General features: G+C 37.1%; 1 protein-coding gene and 1 long non-coding RNA gene across 3 annotated transcripts in view; one reads left to right on the forward strand and one right to left on the reverse strand.

Moving 5' to 3' along the window:
- LOC119869337 overlaps positions 1–15373 on the reverse strand; it is a 29479-nt gene extending 14106 nt beyond the window's left edge. The window contains exons 1-2 of the long non-coding RNA XR_005370410.1: positions 15240–15373; positions 3968–4082 (exon numbers count right to left, since the gene is read on the reverse strand). This is a non-coding gene — a long non-coding RNA (uncharacterized LOC119869337). The remainder of the gene's footprint in view (positions 1–3967; positions 4083–15239) is intronic.
- ACSS3 (acyl-CoA synthetase short chain family member 3) overlaps positions 1–16969 on the forward strand; it is a 142482-nt gene that overhangs the window by 63591 nt on the left and 61922 nt on the right. For both annotated transcript variants that reach the window (XM_038558560.1, XM_038558561.1), the window contains 2 exons: positions 279–359; positions 440–535. In XM_038558560.1, the coding sequence (XP_038414488.1) occupies positions 279–359; positions 440–535 (177 nt within the window). The remainder of the gene's footprint in view (positions 1–278; positions 360–439; positions 536–16969) is intronic.

The following is a 16969-nucleotide window of genomic DNA, read 5'->3' on the forward strand; positions in this document are numbered from 1 at the left end:
TGATTCTATGAGGTCATGAGTTTTCTTTAGAAAGTCAAGAATGGTCTGTGAGAATGGACTCTACAAGTGAGATGATCTAGACAAAATTTTCTCTGTTTATTATTGGGGGAGCCAAATAAATATTGATGCGAATACAATTATATGAAAGCCAAAGTCATATGTAGTTTATAGAATATAAAATACTTAAAACAGGAACTTTTAAAGATGGATAGTATGAAGGCAAAGAATCTCTTCACACATTGGTTATTGATGTTAACTTCATGTTTTCTTTCCTTTAGGGTGTTGTTAGACCCACCGGGGGATACGCTGTAATGCTAAACTGGACAATGTCTTCGATCTATGGACTTAAACCTGGAGAGGTAATCGTGGTTTTAAATTCATGATACTTGACATTTCCCTGATGAACGTTTATGTAGTTTACTATCTTCTTATTTTTTAGGTGTGGTGGGCAGCCTCTGATTTAGGCTGGGTTGTTGGGCATTCCTATATCTGTTATGGACCTCTTCTACATGGGAACACAACAGTTCTATATGAGGTAATTGAATGAAATTAATACCACCTAAAGAGATCTATATCTATTTTTATATATTATGAAATTTTTTATGTTATGAAATTAATACCACCACCTAAAGAAATCTATCATCTATATCTATATCTATCTATCTATCTATCTATTTTTATTTTATTTTGTTTTTTAATGAAACTTTTAAAGGAGTAGTTTCCAAGAGGGAACAGAAAAAATTTGGATTAGAGGCAGAGACATTTTCATATCTTCTTCCAGTTAAAGATATGATTTCAAAGAGAAAGGAAATACAGAAAAATAATAGCCAGCTAATTAAATTGTGCTGAACAAAGCCGGTAAATATTATTTTACGAAAAACATATACTAATGAACTTGTTGTCTATTCCTTTTTTTTTTAAAGATTTTATTTATTTATTCATAGAGACACAGAGAGAGAGGCAGAGGGACAGGCAGAGGGAGAAGCAGGCTCCATGCAGAGACCCTGACGTGGGACTCGATCCATGGTCTCCGGGATCACGCCCTGGGCTGCAGGCGGCGCTAAACCGCTGCACCACCGGGGCTGCCCTTGTTGTCTATTCCTAAAGGATTTCTAGAAAGTATTGTCCCAAAGTTATTGCAATAGAATAAAAAAAAAAAATTAAATGATCATTCCCAGGGCACCTTGGTGACTCAGTTGGTTAAGTGTCTGCCTTTTGTTCAAGTCATGATCACAGGGATCCTGGGATCCAGTTTTGCATCGGGGGATCCCTAACCAGCAGAGAGCCTGCTTCTACCTCTCCCTTGGCCCCTCCCCTGGCTTGTGCTCTCTCTCTCTCTCTCTCTCTTTCTCTCTCTCGGAAAAATAGAATTCTTAAAAAAAAAAAATCATTCCCTTTGAAGTAAAAATAAATCTCCACACTGAATACCTCTAGTGAATGGTAGTATTAGTAACATAAATGTAACGGAGCTGCAGCTGCCCTATAAGTATTAAGCTGCCTTTTATTGTTGAACAACATACAGTTCTTGTGCATTTACCATTGGCCTTTTATTATTTCTTGGGTTTATTTGAAGCATGATTTGAACACCATGAAAGGGACTCAAGTGTTTGTCTTTATCCTGGAATGATGTGCTCAAGAAGGGTGTAGATGCTTTACGGGATATTTTTATGTAAAAGATTAAATATAATAGGTACATTCGAAAACCTTTTATCTGCACCCTGGTTTCTTTTGTATGATGGATAAACATCCTCCATTCCTTCTGATAGCAAAACAAAGCTTTTTAGACCTTTGCCCACTTCTAGCTATCCCATCGTAACTTTCTTCTCCACTAAACTCCTTGAAAAAAGTTCCAAACCTACACTGTGTGGATTTCATATTCTTTTAGAAGCTCTTTATCCCATGATGGTGCAATTTCTGTCCACATCACTTCCTAGAATCTACCACAGCAGAGGTCAACAGTGACTTCATACGTGACCAAATCAAAGGATCTTCAATCTGATTTTCTTTTCACTCTCTCTGTGCATCAACCTTGCTGTTTCCTGCAGGTAATTACTTGTTTCCTGCAAGTAATTCTCTCTCCTCCTGAACTCCACACCCTTTTGCTATTGTTCTGGCTGTTTCTTCTGCCTAGCGTAACTTTCCCTTTGTCCTTCCTTACCTGGTTAATTCCTCCTATGCTTGAAGACTCTGCTTAGATGTTCTTATCTTTTCAGTTTCCTCTTAACAGCCTTTGGTTTTGTTTAGTGTCCCTTTCCATGGTTCCATTGCCCCCGCCGGATATGTCTATCACTGATCACTGAGCTGAGCACACTGTCTTGATACTATCTGTTTATATCTAGTAGAGTGTGAGATCCTCAAAATCCAGTCTTCCAGCACAATGCATAGCACACACTAAACACTCAGCAAATGCTCAGGGAACTAAATTGACCTCTACTCCTCTGTTCTCCTATCTCTCAGACAGCTTGTCCTCCTTCCCTCTCTTGGTTTCTCTTACTTTGATCCTAAACATTGGGGTTTATAAGAGTCTTATTCTTAGCCTTTTCTTCTGCTTATATTTTGGGGATAAACCTCATGCAGTTGGATTTGGGTTGTGCTAATTAAACTGAGGCTTCTAACTACTCCTATGTATATATCAGATCTTCCTGCTGAGCACCAATTTATGGTTAGACCAACTTTGGATGGTGCATACACATCTTATGCTCAAGATGACATGAACTGATCTCACCTCTCCATTCTTCCTTGCAAAACTCATTTCTCTCCATGTACTCTGTAGTTTTGTTAATTTTACCTGAATCTACCCAGTCATCCAAACTAAGAATCAAGGAGTGATTCTAATGTCATGATCTTTACATATCACACCCCATCAGCCATTACATTTTGCTGAGTCTATATTTTAGTACCTGTCAAAAGTGTCCTTCTCTCCCATACCTCCTGCCATATATTCAAAGCTGATATCCAGCTGGCATGCATAAGTATGTTGTTGGCTGGTGTGTATTCTGTGTTTGGCTTCTGATCTGATTTGTGCCTATTCTCTCCAGCTGTATATTTCAGACTATCATCAGATAACCAATCTAGAGCATGTTCTAACAGGTGCTTCTGCTTTAAATGTCCTTCCAGATGACCTCTACCCTACCTCCAATTTCTGAGCTCTCCCCATTTATAGTTATCATTCTAAAATGTAAAAAGCCAACATAGAACTTTGTTGCTTAGAATTCTTCAAAGGGTTGAGTTCTGCTTTTGTGAAGATGAAGATGACATACTTTTCTCTATTCCTCCCTCTAAATACAACTAAAAGTCATAAACATTAAAAGACTGAAAGGTGGGCAGAAGAAGGGAAACTGGCTTTAGGGACCTTGAGACCCAAGGAACAACATGGTGATAAGACCCTGGGTTTTATTTTTCTTACATTCTAGATTTGCTGCTGAAAAAAGCTGGCAACTCAGAAATGCCAATGATAACAACAACAACAAAAAAAACTAAATTAAAAAAAAAAACTAAAACTAAAAAAAGAAAAAGAAGCATGATCTCTTAAGCCAAAGGAGTATGAAAGTGACAGCCTAAATAAAACATAAAACTTTAGATGGCTCTATGCTAGGCAAACACCATAGAAAAATCCACGCTGTCTCTTCCCACCCAACAGCAAAAGCTGAGTTTATACTTCCACATTTATCAGGTGGTAAATAGGAGCTGTAACCCACCATCATCCCATAGGGGTGTCAGAGAAATTCAACTAGGGAGCCAAGACTTTTATCCCTGCTCAGTAGTAATGAGGACTCCACAAACTTGCAGTGACAGTGAAAACCAAAGGAGTCTGGACTTATACCTCCTCCCATCAGTAATGAGGTACTCTTCTCACTTTTGATTGGGATGGTGTCAGAGGAAGGCATGCTGGAGGCAGTAACAGGGCACTCTTACCTTCCAGCCAGGGAGTTATCAGTGGAAGCCCACTGTTGGAAGTGGAACTCACCCAGCATCAATGAGAAGCATTCTTCAGTTTGGTTATCAGTGGAAGCCAAATGAAGAATCTGGATTTCTAGCCCCTCCTGTCCCTTTCTTGATGGAGTGAAATTAAAGTTAAGCATCTGTAACAAAAGACATCAATATGAGCCAGTCTCAGAATATAATACACACAATATCCAAGCTTTGATGAAAAAAAAAACAATCACTCCTCATATCAAGAACTAGAATGATATCAAGATACCTGAAAAAAAATTGATGGAGATGTTAGAATTATCTGACAAAGATTTTAAAGGAGTCATGATAAATGTGCTTCCATAAGTGATTATGAACATTCTTGAAAGAAATGGAAAAATAGAAAGTCACAATGAAGGTATAGAAGTTGTAAAGGAAAACCATGTGGAAATCTTAGAACTGAAAATTACAGTAGCCAAAATAAAAACTCAATGGGGATATGGATAAAATAGGTGAAGGAGATTAAGAGGTACAAACTTTCAGTTATCAAATAAGTCACAGTAGATGAAAAGTACAGCATAAGGAATATAATCAATAATTATATAATAATGTATGGTGACAGATGGTAAGGACACTTCTCATGGTGAGGATCATATAATGTGTGAACTCATCAGATCACTGTGTTGTACACCTGAAACTAGTATAATATTGTAGGTCAACCATAATTCAATAATAAATTTTAAAAAGAAAGCTCAATGGATGGGCTCCATAATGGAAAGGGCAGAGGAAAGAATCAGTGAACTAGAAAAAGGAACAATAGAAATTACCCAATCTAAACAAGAGAAATAAAATAGACTGAAAAAAAAAAATGAGCAGAGCCTCAGGGAAATGTGGAATAATAACAAGATCTAGCATTTTTGACATCAGTGTCATGAAAAGAGAGGAGGAAGTTGGGGGGCAGAGAAAGTACTGAAAAAAATAATGAAAATTCTCAACTTCTCAAACTTGCAAAAATTATACATCTATAGATTCATTCAAGAAACTGAGTAGACTTCCAAACGGTTAATCCACAGAAACACACTGTGTTTCACACACATCATAAACTTCTTTTTTTTTTTTTTTTAAGATTTTATTTATTTATTCACAAGAGACACAGGCAGAGGGAGGAGCAGGCTCCATGCAGGGAGCCCAACATGGGACTTGATCCCGGGTCTCCAGGATCACACCCTAGGCCAAAGGTGGCGCTAAACCGCTGAGCCACCGGGGCTGCCCCAAATCATAAACTTCTGAAAGCTAAAGACAAAGAGTAATATTGAGACTTGGGAGAAAGCAAGGATACCTTAGCTATGGGGGAAAGCCATTGTTTTTGTTTTTGTTTTTTTTACAGTTTACTTACTTCAGAGAGAGAGCGAGAGCATGAGAGTGCTTGAGGAGGCAGGCAGGGACAGAGAGGGATAGAGAGATAGAGATAGAAGGAGAGAGAGAGAGAGAGAATTCTCAAGCAGACTCCCCACAGAGCCTGACTCAGGGGCTCCCTCCCAGGACCCTGAGATCATGACCTGAACCAAAATCAAGTCAGTCACTTAACCCACTGAGCCACCCAGGCATCCCAGGAAAGCCATTTGAATGACAGGATTTTCCTTCAGAAGTCAGAGGAAAGTGACACATTTTTCAAGTGTGGAAAGAAAGGAATTGTCAATCTAGGATCTTATATCCATCAAAATATACTTTGGGAATAAAGAAGAAATAAGGATATTCTCAAGATGAAGAAAAACTTCAGAGAAATTGTCACTATTCCCCTAAAGGAATGGCCAATGGTCAGTATTGATGATAAATGGTTTAATGCTCCTTCCTGTGATTTGACCAAAGCAAAGATACTCACTGTCACCCTCTATTCAACGTAGTCTTGGAAACAAAAGCAAAAACATTTAGAAAGGAAGAAATAAAATTGTGTCTCTTTGAGGCTGCATGATTATCTATGTAGGAAATTATAGAACATATAAAAAAACATAAAAAGTGAGTTCAATGAGGTCTCAGGATACAAGATGAACACCCAAATATCAAGTGTATTTCTATATACTAGCAATGGACACCTGTGACTAGGAAGGCAACATGAGGTATCCTTATGGAGGTGGAACTGTTCTGTGCCTTGACTATATCAGTATTACAGTTGTGATATTCAACTGTATTTACCCAGAATACATGGTATATTTGCATGAATCTACAATTATCTTATGTAAAAAGTTTAATTCAAAAATGAAAAAAAATTAAGCCTTCAAAGAACTCTTGTCTATTACAAAAGGAGTTCAGACTCCTTTGCCTCATACAAGTGAGTGATAGTCATCTGCCTTTGGCCTATGTTTAAAGTCTTATCGATGGTTCCTGGCCTCTGACTCAGCTTCCCACTTAAAAACCCTGTCATACTGGCACTTACGTGAACAGAACTGCCAGTGATTGAGTTGTTCCTGCTGGTAAAGTTCCACTTTTGTTCTCATTATGTAGCAGAGTGGTCCTTTCCTTAAGGGATCAAGTTAAATATCATCTCCTCTCTGATATCTCCTTTGCTTTCCTTTGGCTGATTGAGGTGTTCTCTGTACTTCAATAATATTATCTAGATTCCTCTAATCTTGCAGATTCAGTGCTGTGATACTGTAAACCCTGAGGGCAAGGGATATTGTCATTTCTGTACCCCTGCCCTGTGCCTGGCATGGTGCTTTCCATGTGGTAGGTAAAGTTTGTTGTGTAAATGAACCATTTCTTTTTTTTTAAATTTTTATTTTATTTATTTATGATAGGCACACAGTTAGAGAGAGATAGAGGCAGAGACATAGGCAGAGGGAGAAGCAGGCTCCATGCACTGGGAGCCCGACGTGGGACTCGATCCCGGGGCTCCAGGATCGCGCCCTGGGCCAAAGGCAGGCGCTAAACCGCTGCGCCACCCAGGGATCCCCAAATGAACCATTTCTAAGGGGATTAATTAACAACTTGAGTGTGCAGAAAGCAGGGAAAAAAACTTGTTTGCTCGATTAATTAAAATAAAACCAAAATAAACTGATAATGAGTTCTGACTTGTCATCAGGCCAGCAAGTGAAAAAATATTTATTAACCTCCACAAATGATCATCCCATTTGTGCCCCAATTTTAAGTGGATTACCAAGTTAATATTATTTTATTTTAGTCTGACTAGTTTATTTTTATTTAGGAAGCTAACATCTCTCATTAGGAAATTAAAAATATATTCTTTTTACAGTGAATAGAATAATATAACAAGTCCTTCATGTACTTCTCATAGGGTTACCTTTCTAAAGAGAAATATAATCATACAGCTCAGTATGTTCAAAGCTTTATATTCATTTTTAATGAATTATAGCATTTAAAAGCTATATGGCAGTGGATTGGTGAGTGTGATGATATTTTTACATAATGATGAATTTTGATTTGATAAAAATTGATGTTCTGAAATACTGGTTCATTATGTGACCAAGTCATCTAGGAGTTCATAAAACATATCTCTTACTGAATGTAAATGGTTCATGATAATTTATGAATGAATAATGTATGAATCCTTTTTCTTAGCAAAGATAATTTTTTTAATATTCAGGAATTGAATACATATCTACATCAGCTGAAAAAACTCAAAAATGGTTATAACTAAGTTGGAAAATCAGTTCAGCTTCTAGATATGTTTAGTCACCCACTTGAAACACTGTTGAATTCGTGTTTCAACGTGAATACATAAAGCAGAAAATAGGATTTTCTTTTCTGCCACAGAGGGCATATAGCTCTGCATCTGTAGGATGAAAACATATTGGAAATCCTGGTTGTCTGCTTTGGCTTTAGCTTTCTGATAATTACCAAATTTTTAACACATTTCTATTTCTTTCATTAAAACAAACAACCCCCTCCAAAAAAAAAAAAATCACGCATAAGTTCTCAGTTCCTTATCCCTTTGCAGTTAGAACACTCTCTTCCTCGTTGAAGGCTTACCTGCGCCTGATAGCTGGACGTCACTCTACAGTCCTCTCCCATTGGCATCTGTCACCATCATTCCATAATAACAGCTTTTGGTAATTTCCCTGGATCTCTCTATTTTTCCAAACGCTAATGGACATTTTCTGTCCTAATCATTCTTGGCTTCTCAACCCTTGAATGTTGCTCACTCTCTTCCCTTCCAAGGCACAGCCTGCTCCTGTTTTCCTCAAGTTGTTCAAATGCTCATTCCTGCTACAGGAATTTGTCCACTTGTTGCCTGAAATATATTTCCTCTCATCCTTTAGATCGTAGCTCAAGTATCTCCTCCTCATGAAGCCCTCCTTGACCTTTCTGACTGGGTCAAATCTTGTTCTCTCTCATAAGCACCTAAGGTTTTTCCTTTTTGTGTTCCAAACCCAGTTCCCTTTAGTTTATAGGCCACTTTGGTTTGCTTATTTGGCCCCATCTGCTATAACCTCCGAGAGGCAGGAGATCATCTTAGTGTTCGCTCACCATCAATTCTCAGCTACTAACCATTAAAAATATGCAGTCATTTATAGCGTAAGCATTGCTTCTTTTGAATTTGTTCCCATGCCAATTGAGAAATACACAAAAGCCTGAAATGTGTGTGTGTATGTGCTCTTGACATGTATTTAGTTCCTAATAAATATTTGTTAATAATACCTGGATGAAGATATCAAGAGAAACAAACAAACAAACCTTGATTTTGTAAGTAAAGACTTTTTTCCCCTTATGAAGGAATATGTAATTCTAGTATCTTTACCAGAGAATTTTATGAACAACATAAGTAATAGTTTATATTTTTTTAAATAAGCGAAGATTTGGTATTATTCATTGAACTGGACATATTTAAGGTATGCAATTCTAAAAATCAGACTAGCGCAACCAGTTAAAGTATGCAAACCAATTCTGAATAATTCAGTCCTTCTTTTTTGAGAGGAAGAGAATAAACGGTGCCTTTTTGGAAATTTACTTTCTTAATGGAGCACTGATTCTGACGGACCTAACCCCAACGACATATAGACAAAGATATATTGTGATAGTAGTGTTGTCAGAGGAGAAATGAAGCAAACAATACTTTCATACAGGAACTTTCAGGTATAAACAAATTTAGCAGCCTGGTGTGTATGTGCAGACACGTGTATGTGTTGGTAAATGATGGATATACTCAGATAAGCTTTTTGGCTTCTTTCTTCTGTTTTGTCCCCTTTTACAAAAACCCTGTCATCTGCAGAATCAAAACCCGACACTTCTTCTCAAGGTAAAGGAATCTGGCTGAGTACTTATCTTCACTTGGGTACTAATGTACAAATGTGTATCCTGTACACACATCTCAATCATATAATACAGTGGAACCCAGGCTTTTATAATGGCAACGGTGTGGCTAAGCAAGAAATTAACTTACTTGATATTACTTTTTGTTATTGTCCTTCATGATCCTTTTAATTTCTGAAGCATCTGGTACATTCTCTGCTCTTTCTGTTTTTTTTTTTTTTGTTTTGAGTCTTCTCTCTTCCTAGTTAGTCCACCTAAAGGTTTATCGATTTTATCTTCTCAAACAACTCTTAGTTTTCATTTTTTCTATTGTTTTTTTATTCTCTCTATGATTTATTTCTACTCTAGTCTTTATTATTTTCTTGTTTCTGCTAACTTAGGTTCTTAGCTGTTCTTCTTAATATGGTTCCTTGAGATGTAAACTTAGTATGCTTATTTGAGATCTTTCTCTCTCTTTTGGGGATCTCTCTCTTTTTTTAAATGTCAGAGTTTATTGCTATAAACTTAACCTCTTAGTATCAGCTTTGTTGCATCTGTAAGTTTTGGTGTGTCATGTTTTCATTTTCGTCTGTCTTGAGATGCTTTTAAAATTCTCTTTTGATTTCCTTATTGACCCAATGGTTGTTCAAGAGTCTGTTGTTTCTACATATCTGTGAATTTCACTGTTTTCTTACTATTATTGATTTCTAGTTTCATTCCATTGTGGTCAGGAAAGATACTTGGAATGATATATCTATTTTCTTAAATTTGCTTGTTTTGTGACCTAACATGTGATCTATGTTGGAGAATGTTTTAAATGCCCTTGAGAAGGATGTGTATTTCTTTGCTGTTGGGTGGAAAGATGTTGGCCAAGGTGTACAAAGTTTCAGTTATTCAAGATGAATTAGTTCTGGAGATCTAATGTACAACAACAGGATTACAGTTTAAAAGACTGTATTATATGTTTCAAATTTGATAAAAGGATAGATTGCCAGTGTTCTCACCAAACACAAACACCAAAAAGAAAAAAAGAAAAGAAAATCCTAACTATGTGAGATAATGAATATATTAACTAGCTTGATTATTGTGATTATTTCAGAATGTATATACATTCATAAACACACCAAGTTGTACATTTTAAATACATACAATTTTTATTTGTCAGTTACACCTCAGTAAATCTGAGGAAAATTATGTAAAACTACTTGTGTAAAAAAATACAAAATATACCAAAATATACTCAAATAGGTTTTACCTTAAATTAAAAAAAAAAAAAGAAGAAGAAGAAAGTAGCTTACTGTTCTTTGGCTAAGTTATTACCTAGAATGGAATGTTGATTACTGGTCACCTTCAATTTAGTTTGGCATTAAGTCATAAACTAGTTGGTGTACTTGATCTTGATATGGCAGTTGCCATTTTTATGTAGTAACAGTCTCTTTGGAAGTCCTCACGGAATGAAAGCTTGCACTCCTTTTACATTTGTTTGCATTTCACAAATTGTATACCTTATAGCAGCAAGCCATTTCAGTAATGTATGCTCACTAGATTTACCAGGACAGTTGGCTATCTGTTAAAAATTCAACAATTAGCTTTGAAGATATGTACTACATTCCGCCTTCTCAGACAATAAGAGGAAATAGAGGATTTTTTAAAGATTCTGAATTGTGATATATGAACATGGTCACTGGACTGGAAATATGAGTATCTGTGGTATTTATTTTGCTCTGCTTTTATCTGTCTGCTTTTGCCCTCAACCTCAGTTTTGTTATCTATAAATATCAATATTAATAGCATTTTTCTTATATTTTATTAAATTGGTCAATCCATGAAAAGCCTGTAGAATAGTTGCCAAGATATAATAAGCTAGTGCTATTATCCAAACACGGATTTATTCTCTCCCAGAATAAAATTCTACAATATAAAAACCAACTGTTCATTCCCATGAAATCCAGTCATTGAAATGGTTGAATATGCAGATACTCCACATTTCTTCCTTCAAAGTCTACCTTTGTAACTTGGCAGCAGTCATCAAATCACTAAAATCACTAAAGGCAGCTCCCTTTAGAGCCTGTTAATTCTCTTCTAAGAGCCAGGCAAAGGAATCCGCACCCAAGGATGTTGTTGATCCTCTTAGTATCAACTTTGAAGAATGAGTAGCATAAATGGAAAATAACCCAGTGATCTGTCCCCTCAACGATCTGGCCTTTCAGAGCTGAACTTGTGAGTGAAATGAGAGAGGCCATGAAGCCTTTCATCTGTGAATAAACTGGTACATTTCATGGCTTATATTGTCTAAACATGTATAATCTTTCGCTTCTTTTTTTTGCTGGGCTTCATCGTACTGGTTTATAATCTGTATATATCTTCGAAGAGTTCAGAATATTCAGATTGATATTCTCTTACTGATTGCTCTTTTCTCGAATTCATAGGAGGAAGGAAGAGTTTAGGTACCCCTATCTATTCTTTCTTCTTTAAGATGATTAGTGTGAAAATGAGCTCTATGCTTTCCTTTATTTGCTCAGGAATCAGGTTAAGATAATGTAGTTTGAAAGCCTCAAAGAAATATCACAAGATATATGCATACATAGTAAAATAGCAAAATATGATTACATACACATATTTTAGACATAATTACTATCACTTTCTATACATGGATCAAAACATTTTCCAGTTTGAAAATCTTATGTTTAAGAATATTGATACTACTTTAATTACTTTCAAATTATTTTTGTATTGAACACTCTTCAAATCATCCACAGTATCTCTTCAATGCACGTGTCACCTACTTCGAACTGCTCTGGACTTATAATCTCCATTTGCATTTCACAAATTGTATACCTTATAGCAGCAAGCCATTTCAGTAATGTATGCTCACTAGATTTACCAGGACAGTTGGCTATCTGTTAAAAATTCAACAATTAGCTTTGAAGATATGTACTACATTCCGCCTTCTCAGACAATAAGAGGAAATAGAGGATTTTTGCCTCTATTGCCTATGATGCCTATGATGCATTTTCCACACATGGACCTTCTGAATTTTTATCCCTTCCAGGGCTTCATTTTTAAAATGTAATCATTGCTTGCATGTATAGAGTTATCTTCTTTTTGCAAAAATTTTGCATTTTCCATGTTAACCTGTTTTCTCTAATTTGATGATTTTTTTTTTTTTTTTTTTTTAGGACAGGGATTTGCTTCCTTCAAGCATAGGGATATGCTACTTCCTTTTAAGACTGGTACCCCTGATGTTGCTAACTAGTACCCTCAAAGGCACACATCAGAGTCTTCTTCTCCTCTTATCTAATAGGAAATGATTTCCTTCTTTCTTGTTCTTTTTAAATCTAGTATAACAGCAATGTACTTTTATGTATGTACCGAAGGAGAAAAATGATGACAGTTATTACTCTGATTCAGGCTATATAATTTGATCTCCTCAATCGGAAAAGATTGCAAAGCTGATGCCAGCATCTTTTAGATTTCTCACATGACTAGTTGTTCAAAGATATTTATTTCTGAGTTTATTTTTCTCTATGTGTGCCTGTGTTTTATGTTGGAGCAAGCAACTGCAGCTATTGTCATGGGTCCATCAACGATATTTATTGGTGCCTCTTGTGAGCTCAGTATTTTCTAGAGGTTGATAGGGAAACAGAATAAGTATCAGACACACTCCTTGCCCTGAACACACTGACAATATAGTCAAAGAATTAAGATTAATGTAAAGGACAGAAAGGAAGCAGACCCAAACATTGCCTAAGAAATTTCTTACACTGTGTAGAAGATATAATTTTTTTTTCAGAGATGACATTAAGCCATTGCCTCTGTAAATACTCTACATTTAATTCTTGCACTTGTTTTGATGCAATTTTCTGATGATGGAACTAAATAAAGATCAAAGGGATTAAAGAAATTGATTTAGGTTGCATCGCTTGTAAATGGCAGTTTGGAGTTCACCCTGGCTCAAAATCTGTCTACCAGTGTCTTGAGGGAAGTTTAGGATTAGAGTAGACAAGGAAAGCTTTGTGGATGCAGCCATGCCAGTAATAATAATAGCTACTGTTGATTGGGTGTTGAGTGACTGGAACTCTACTAAACATGGTCTTAACTATTTCTATCCATACACCCATGGGATAAATGTTTTGAATCCCTATTTACAACTATAGAAACTGAAGATCAGGGACATTAAGTAACTTTACCAGTGGCCCATGAGTGACAGAGTTGGGATTTGAAACAATGTTCTCTGGCTCCAAAAGCAGTGCTCTCTACCTGTAATGTAGAGATGAATAATTGGGAAATTATTGAGTAGTTTCAGCTAGTGGCCAGAAGCAGGGTATCAGTGATCTTTAAGGAGAGGGCAGGATGTCAGGATATCAGGGTGCATATTGTAAGATAGAGCTCAATAGGAAGTTGAGTTGGTGGTTACCAACTGAACTGCTGTATGAGGAACAACAGAAATTGTGAAGGGGCAAAGATCATTTTTAGTTTTAGTAATGTCAATTTTAAAGCTGCTACTTAAATATTTGTAGGACATTGGGAAGTCAAGGTTTGAAGCCCAGAGAAACTTTCAGAATTAGAGATGAGTAGAAAAGTTAGTAATTTAAGTCATCTGAGGTGATTAAGACACTCAGAGAAGTAAAGATTAAGAAAGGGAAGCTATAAAAACTGAGAATGAAAAATTGGAGAGGCAGTAGGAGAATCAGAAAAATGGTATCCTGAAGCAGAAGGGGATTTTCTAGAAGATGGGCATCAGCAGTGCCAAGTACTTCAGAAAGAGGTCTGATAGAACAATAACTGAAGAGGGTTTTTGTAATAAGGTGTGGTATTAGCGATTCCATGGGAAGGTTTGTGTGTTTTGTACATGGGGGAACTATGAGCATTTTGAAGCTTATTTTAGATAAATTATTGGACTGAATGGAGTAGCCAGACTCTGCACAACCCTAGGTCGAATTGCAATGTACATCCGGGATAGCCACACTTGACTTCCTGGGCAGAAATCTGTTAGTGTAATAAAAGCAAGAAGCCATTTAATTTCTCTGCTTACAGCAAAGTCTACTCATACTACTCACCATGAGTAAAGAAACCCTCAATTTGTCCCTCTAGTGCAGAGAGCAGTGATTGCTCATCAGCCTGGAGGCATTCAGGGGTGAAAGCCATCCTGCTAGAAGCCATGAGCTACCAGCTATCCTAGTGATAAATGCTCCCTGTGACTGCTGAGAGTGGTAAATATGTCAGAGTCCCTAATTAGCTCAGCACTGGGTCTGCAGAATTACCAATTCCAGGGCTCTGCTTCATTTACTTGGCATTAATACTTTCAGAGGTAAGCATCTTTTTAGTGGGACAGATGGACTCTTATGACCTGGGTGGAAGCAGTGGCTTATTCATTGGAGGGTATCCTCATCACAAGGCCCAATATGGTCAACTCTCTCAGGGATCTGGGAGAAAATAGGGGAAGAACCAACCAGAAGGGATCTCTCTCTCTCTCTCACTCTCTCTCACTCTCTCTCTCTCTCTTTAAAATTCAGCTTTACTGAGGAATAATGGACACAATTTGTAGGATATTTAAAGTGTCTATCATGTCATCTTCAGTTGCTTTCACCAGTGGTTTGTGGTTTCTGGGGTACAGGTCTTTCACCTCTTTGGTTAAGTTCATCCCTAGGTATTTTATTCTTTGCGGTGCAGTTGTAAAATGGAGTTGTTTTCTTAATTACTTTTTCTGCTACTTTGTTATTAATGTATAGAAATGCCACTGATGGGAATCCTTGGTGGCTCAGTGGTTTAGCACCATCTTCAGCCCAGGGCGGCATGATCCTGGAGTCCTGGGATCGAGTTCCATGTCAGGCTCCCCTGCATGGAGCCTGCTTCTCCCTCTGCCTGTGTCCCTGCCTCTCTCTCTGTGTCTTTCATGAATAAATAAATAAAATCTTTAAAAATAAAAAAAGAATGCCACTGATTTCTGGGTATTAATTTTGTAACCTGCAACTTTACTAAATTCCTTTAATACTTCTAATAGTTTTGGGGTGGAATCTGTGCATGGGTGTATAGTAGCATGTCATCTGCAAATAGTGACCATTTGACTTCTTCCTTACCAATGTGGATGCCGAGCCATTTCCCAGAGCTAAGCAGGAAATCTTTGAAGAGATTCCTATGTTGGGGAGGCTCTCATCTGCCTAGAGACCTTGGTTATGGACTCCTTTTCAGAATCCAATCATATTGACTTATCTCCCTAGGAAAATGAACATTTACACATTAAAAAAATCAGAATACTCCTGAACTTACCTTCAAGTCTGGTCAGAAACCTTTCATCTAAAAGATTAAGATATAATCCTTTCAAGTAGTGATATAACCAAACAAAACCTTTAAACTGAAACTTAGCTTTCAGAAGTCTCTGGCAACACAGAAAAAGCGGCTGACCTGGGGCTGTTCTTCCTGTCTTTGGAGAAAGGATAATTGTATTCAGAATGCTAGGTCCTATAAATCATAGTATGTATGTAGAGTCTCGAGTCTAGACAAGTTATAGAGCAAGATATAAAGAATGAGGCAATTCTCCCCAATTATTTTCCCAATATTTGGCTCCCAATAGTCAGATTTCAATTATCAGTATATTTTTTATTGATACTTGGATTGACTCATTTATTTATAGCAGGTGGAAAAAGGCTAATGTTGAGTTCTAGGCTCATTTCCCAGGGTAATGAGGCAGCTGGTATTGGATAATGGCCTAGCCTCAGGTAATGCCTGATATCTAAGGACTATGCCTTGGTTCTCAACGTTGGCTGCACATTAGAATTACTTATTACATGAAACATAACAATACCAGGCCAAATTTAAGGCCAATCAGATCATAGTCTCTGGGAGTGAGGAACAGATATTGGTATCTTTCAAAAGCATCCCAAGCATGTCTAATCTACATTTAGGGTTGACAGTCACTGGATCGAGGCAAATTAGATGGCGGTATGAATAAGATCAAGGAAGGCAAAGTGGTAGGATATCCCCACCGGTGAGCCCCATGGAATTATGGGAAATCTCTAGCAAATAATCAATGAAGCCAGTTGATTTAAAGTCTTGGTTATCAATTGTTTTTATAAGCAAGTTTTTACTCCTTAAGAGGGAATCTGCTATAGTAACACAAAATCCTAGATCTGAGGGTCTTAAGGCATAGAGTGGTTGTCTCATAGGGCTTTAACACAGTAGTAATGTTTTCAAGATTGGGATAACTAATAGGAGTTATTGAGAGAGGGACTTTAGGGAAGAAAAAGCCCATTTTTAAAAGCGGTTGTACACTCATTTGGTTCATATCTCAAAACTCACAAAAGGGTAAAGAATGCAAACCTCACTGTCCTCTGTTCCTAGCAGTTCAATTTCTCTGACTTGGAAGCGGTCAGTCTTCTGTGTCTATTAGTTCACTCTTACATAAAGAGTGTCCCCTTCCTCATTTTCATACATACGGTGTCGTCTTTTTTTTTTTTTTTTCATACGGTGTCGTCTAAATGATATGCACACCATCCTGCATTTTACTTTTCTCTCACTAAATATTATATCCTGAGGAACTGCTTATGTTTTAACAAGTCTCAAGTTTAGATGTTGCATGCCCAAACTTTCATCCCTTAGTAAAGGAACAAGGCATGTAGTAGGAACTTAACAAATGCTATTGCCAATCTCATCATGCTTCCAGAATAAACCAGCCAGCACTGCTGCACCTGTCTGCTGAAATTAAATTCAGAACTAGTCTGTAAGGGGTGTTGCTGTCTTCACCTTAGAACTGCAGTACAAACATGCCTTCGGTGATGTTCTCAGAAGTAGTGTTCAAAAAGAGACCAGA

Source organism: Canis lupus, chromosome 15 (genome assembly GCF_011100685.1).
Source record: "Canis lupus familiaris isolate Mischka breed German Shepherd chromosome 15, alternate assembly UU_Cfam_GSD_1.0, whole genome shotgun sequence".
NCBI classification, from domain to species: domain Eukaryota; kingdom Metazoa; phylum Chordata; class Mammalia; order Carnivora; family Canidae; genus Canis; species Canis lupus.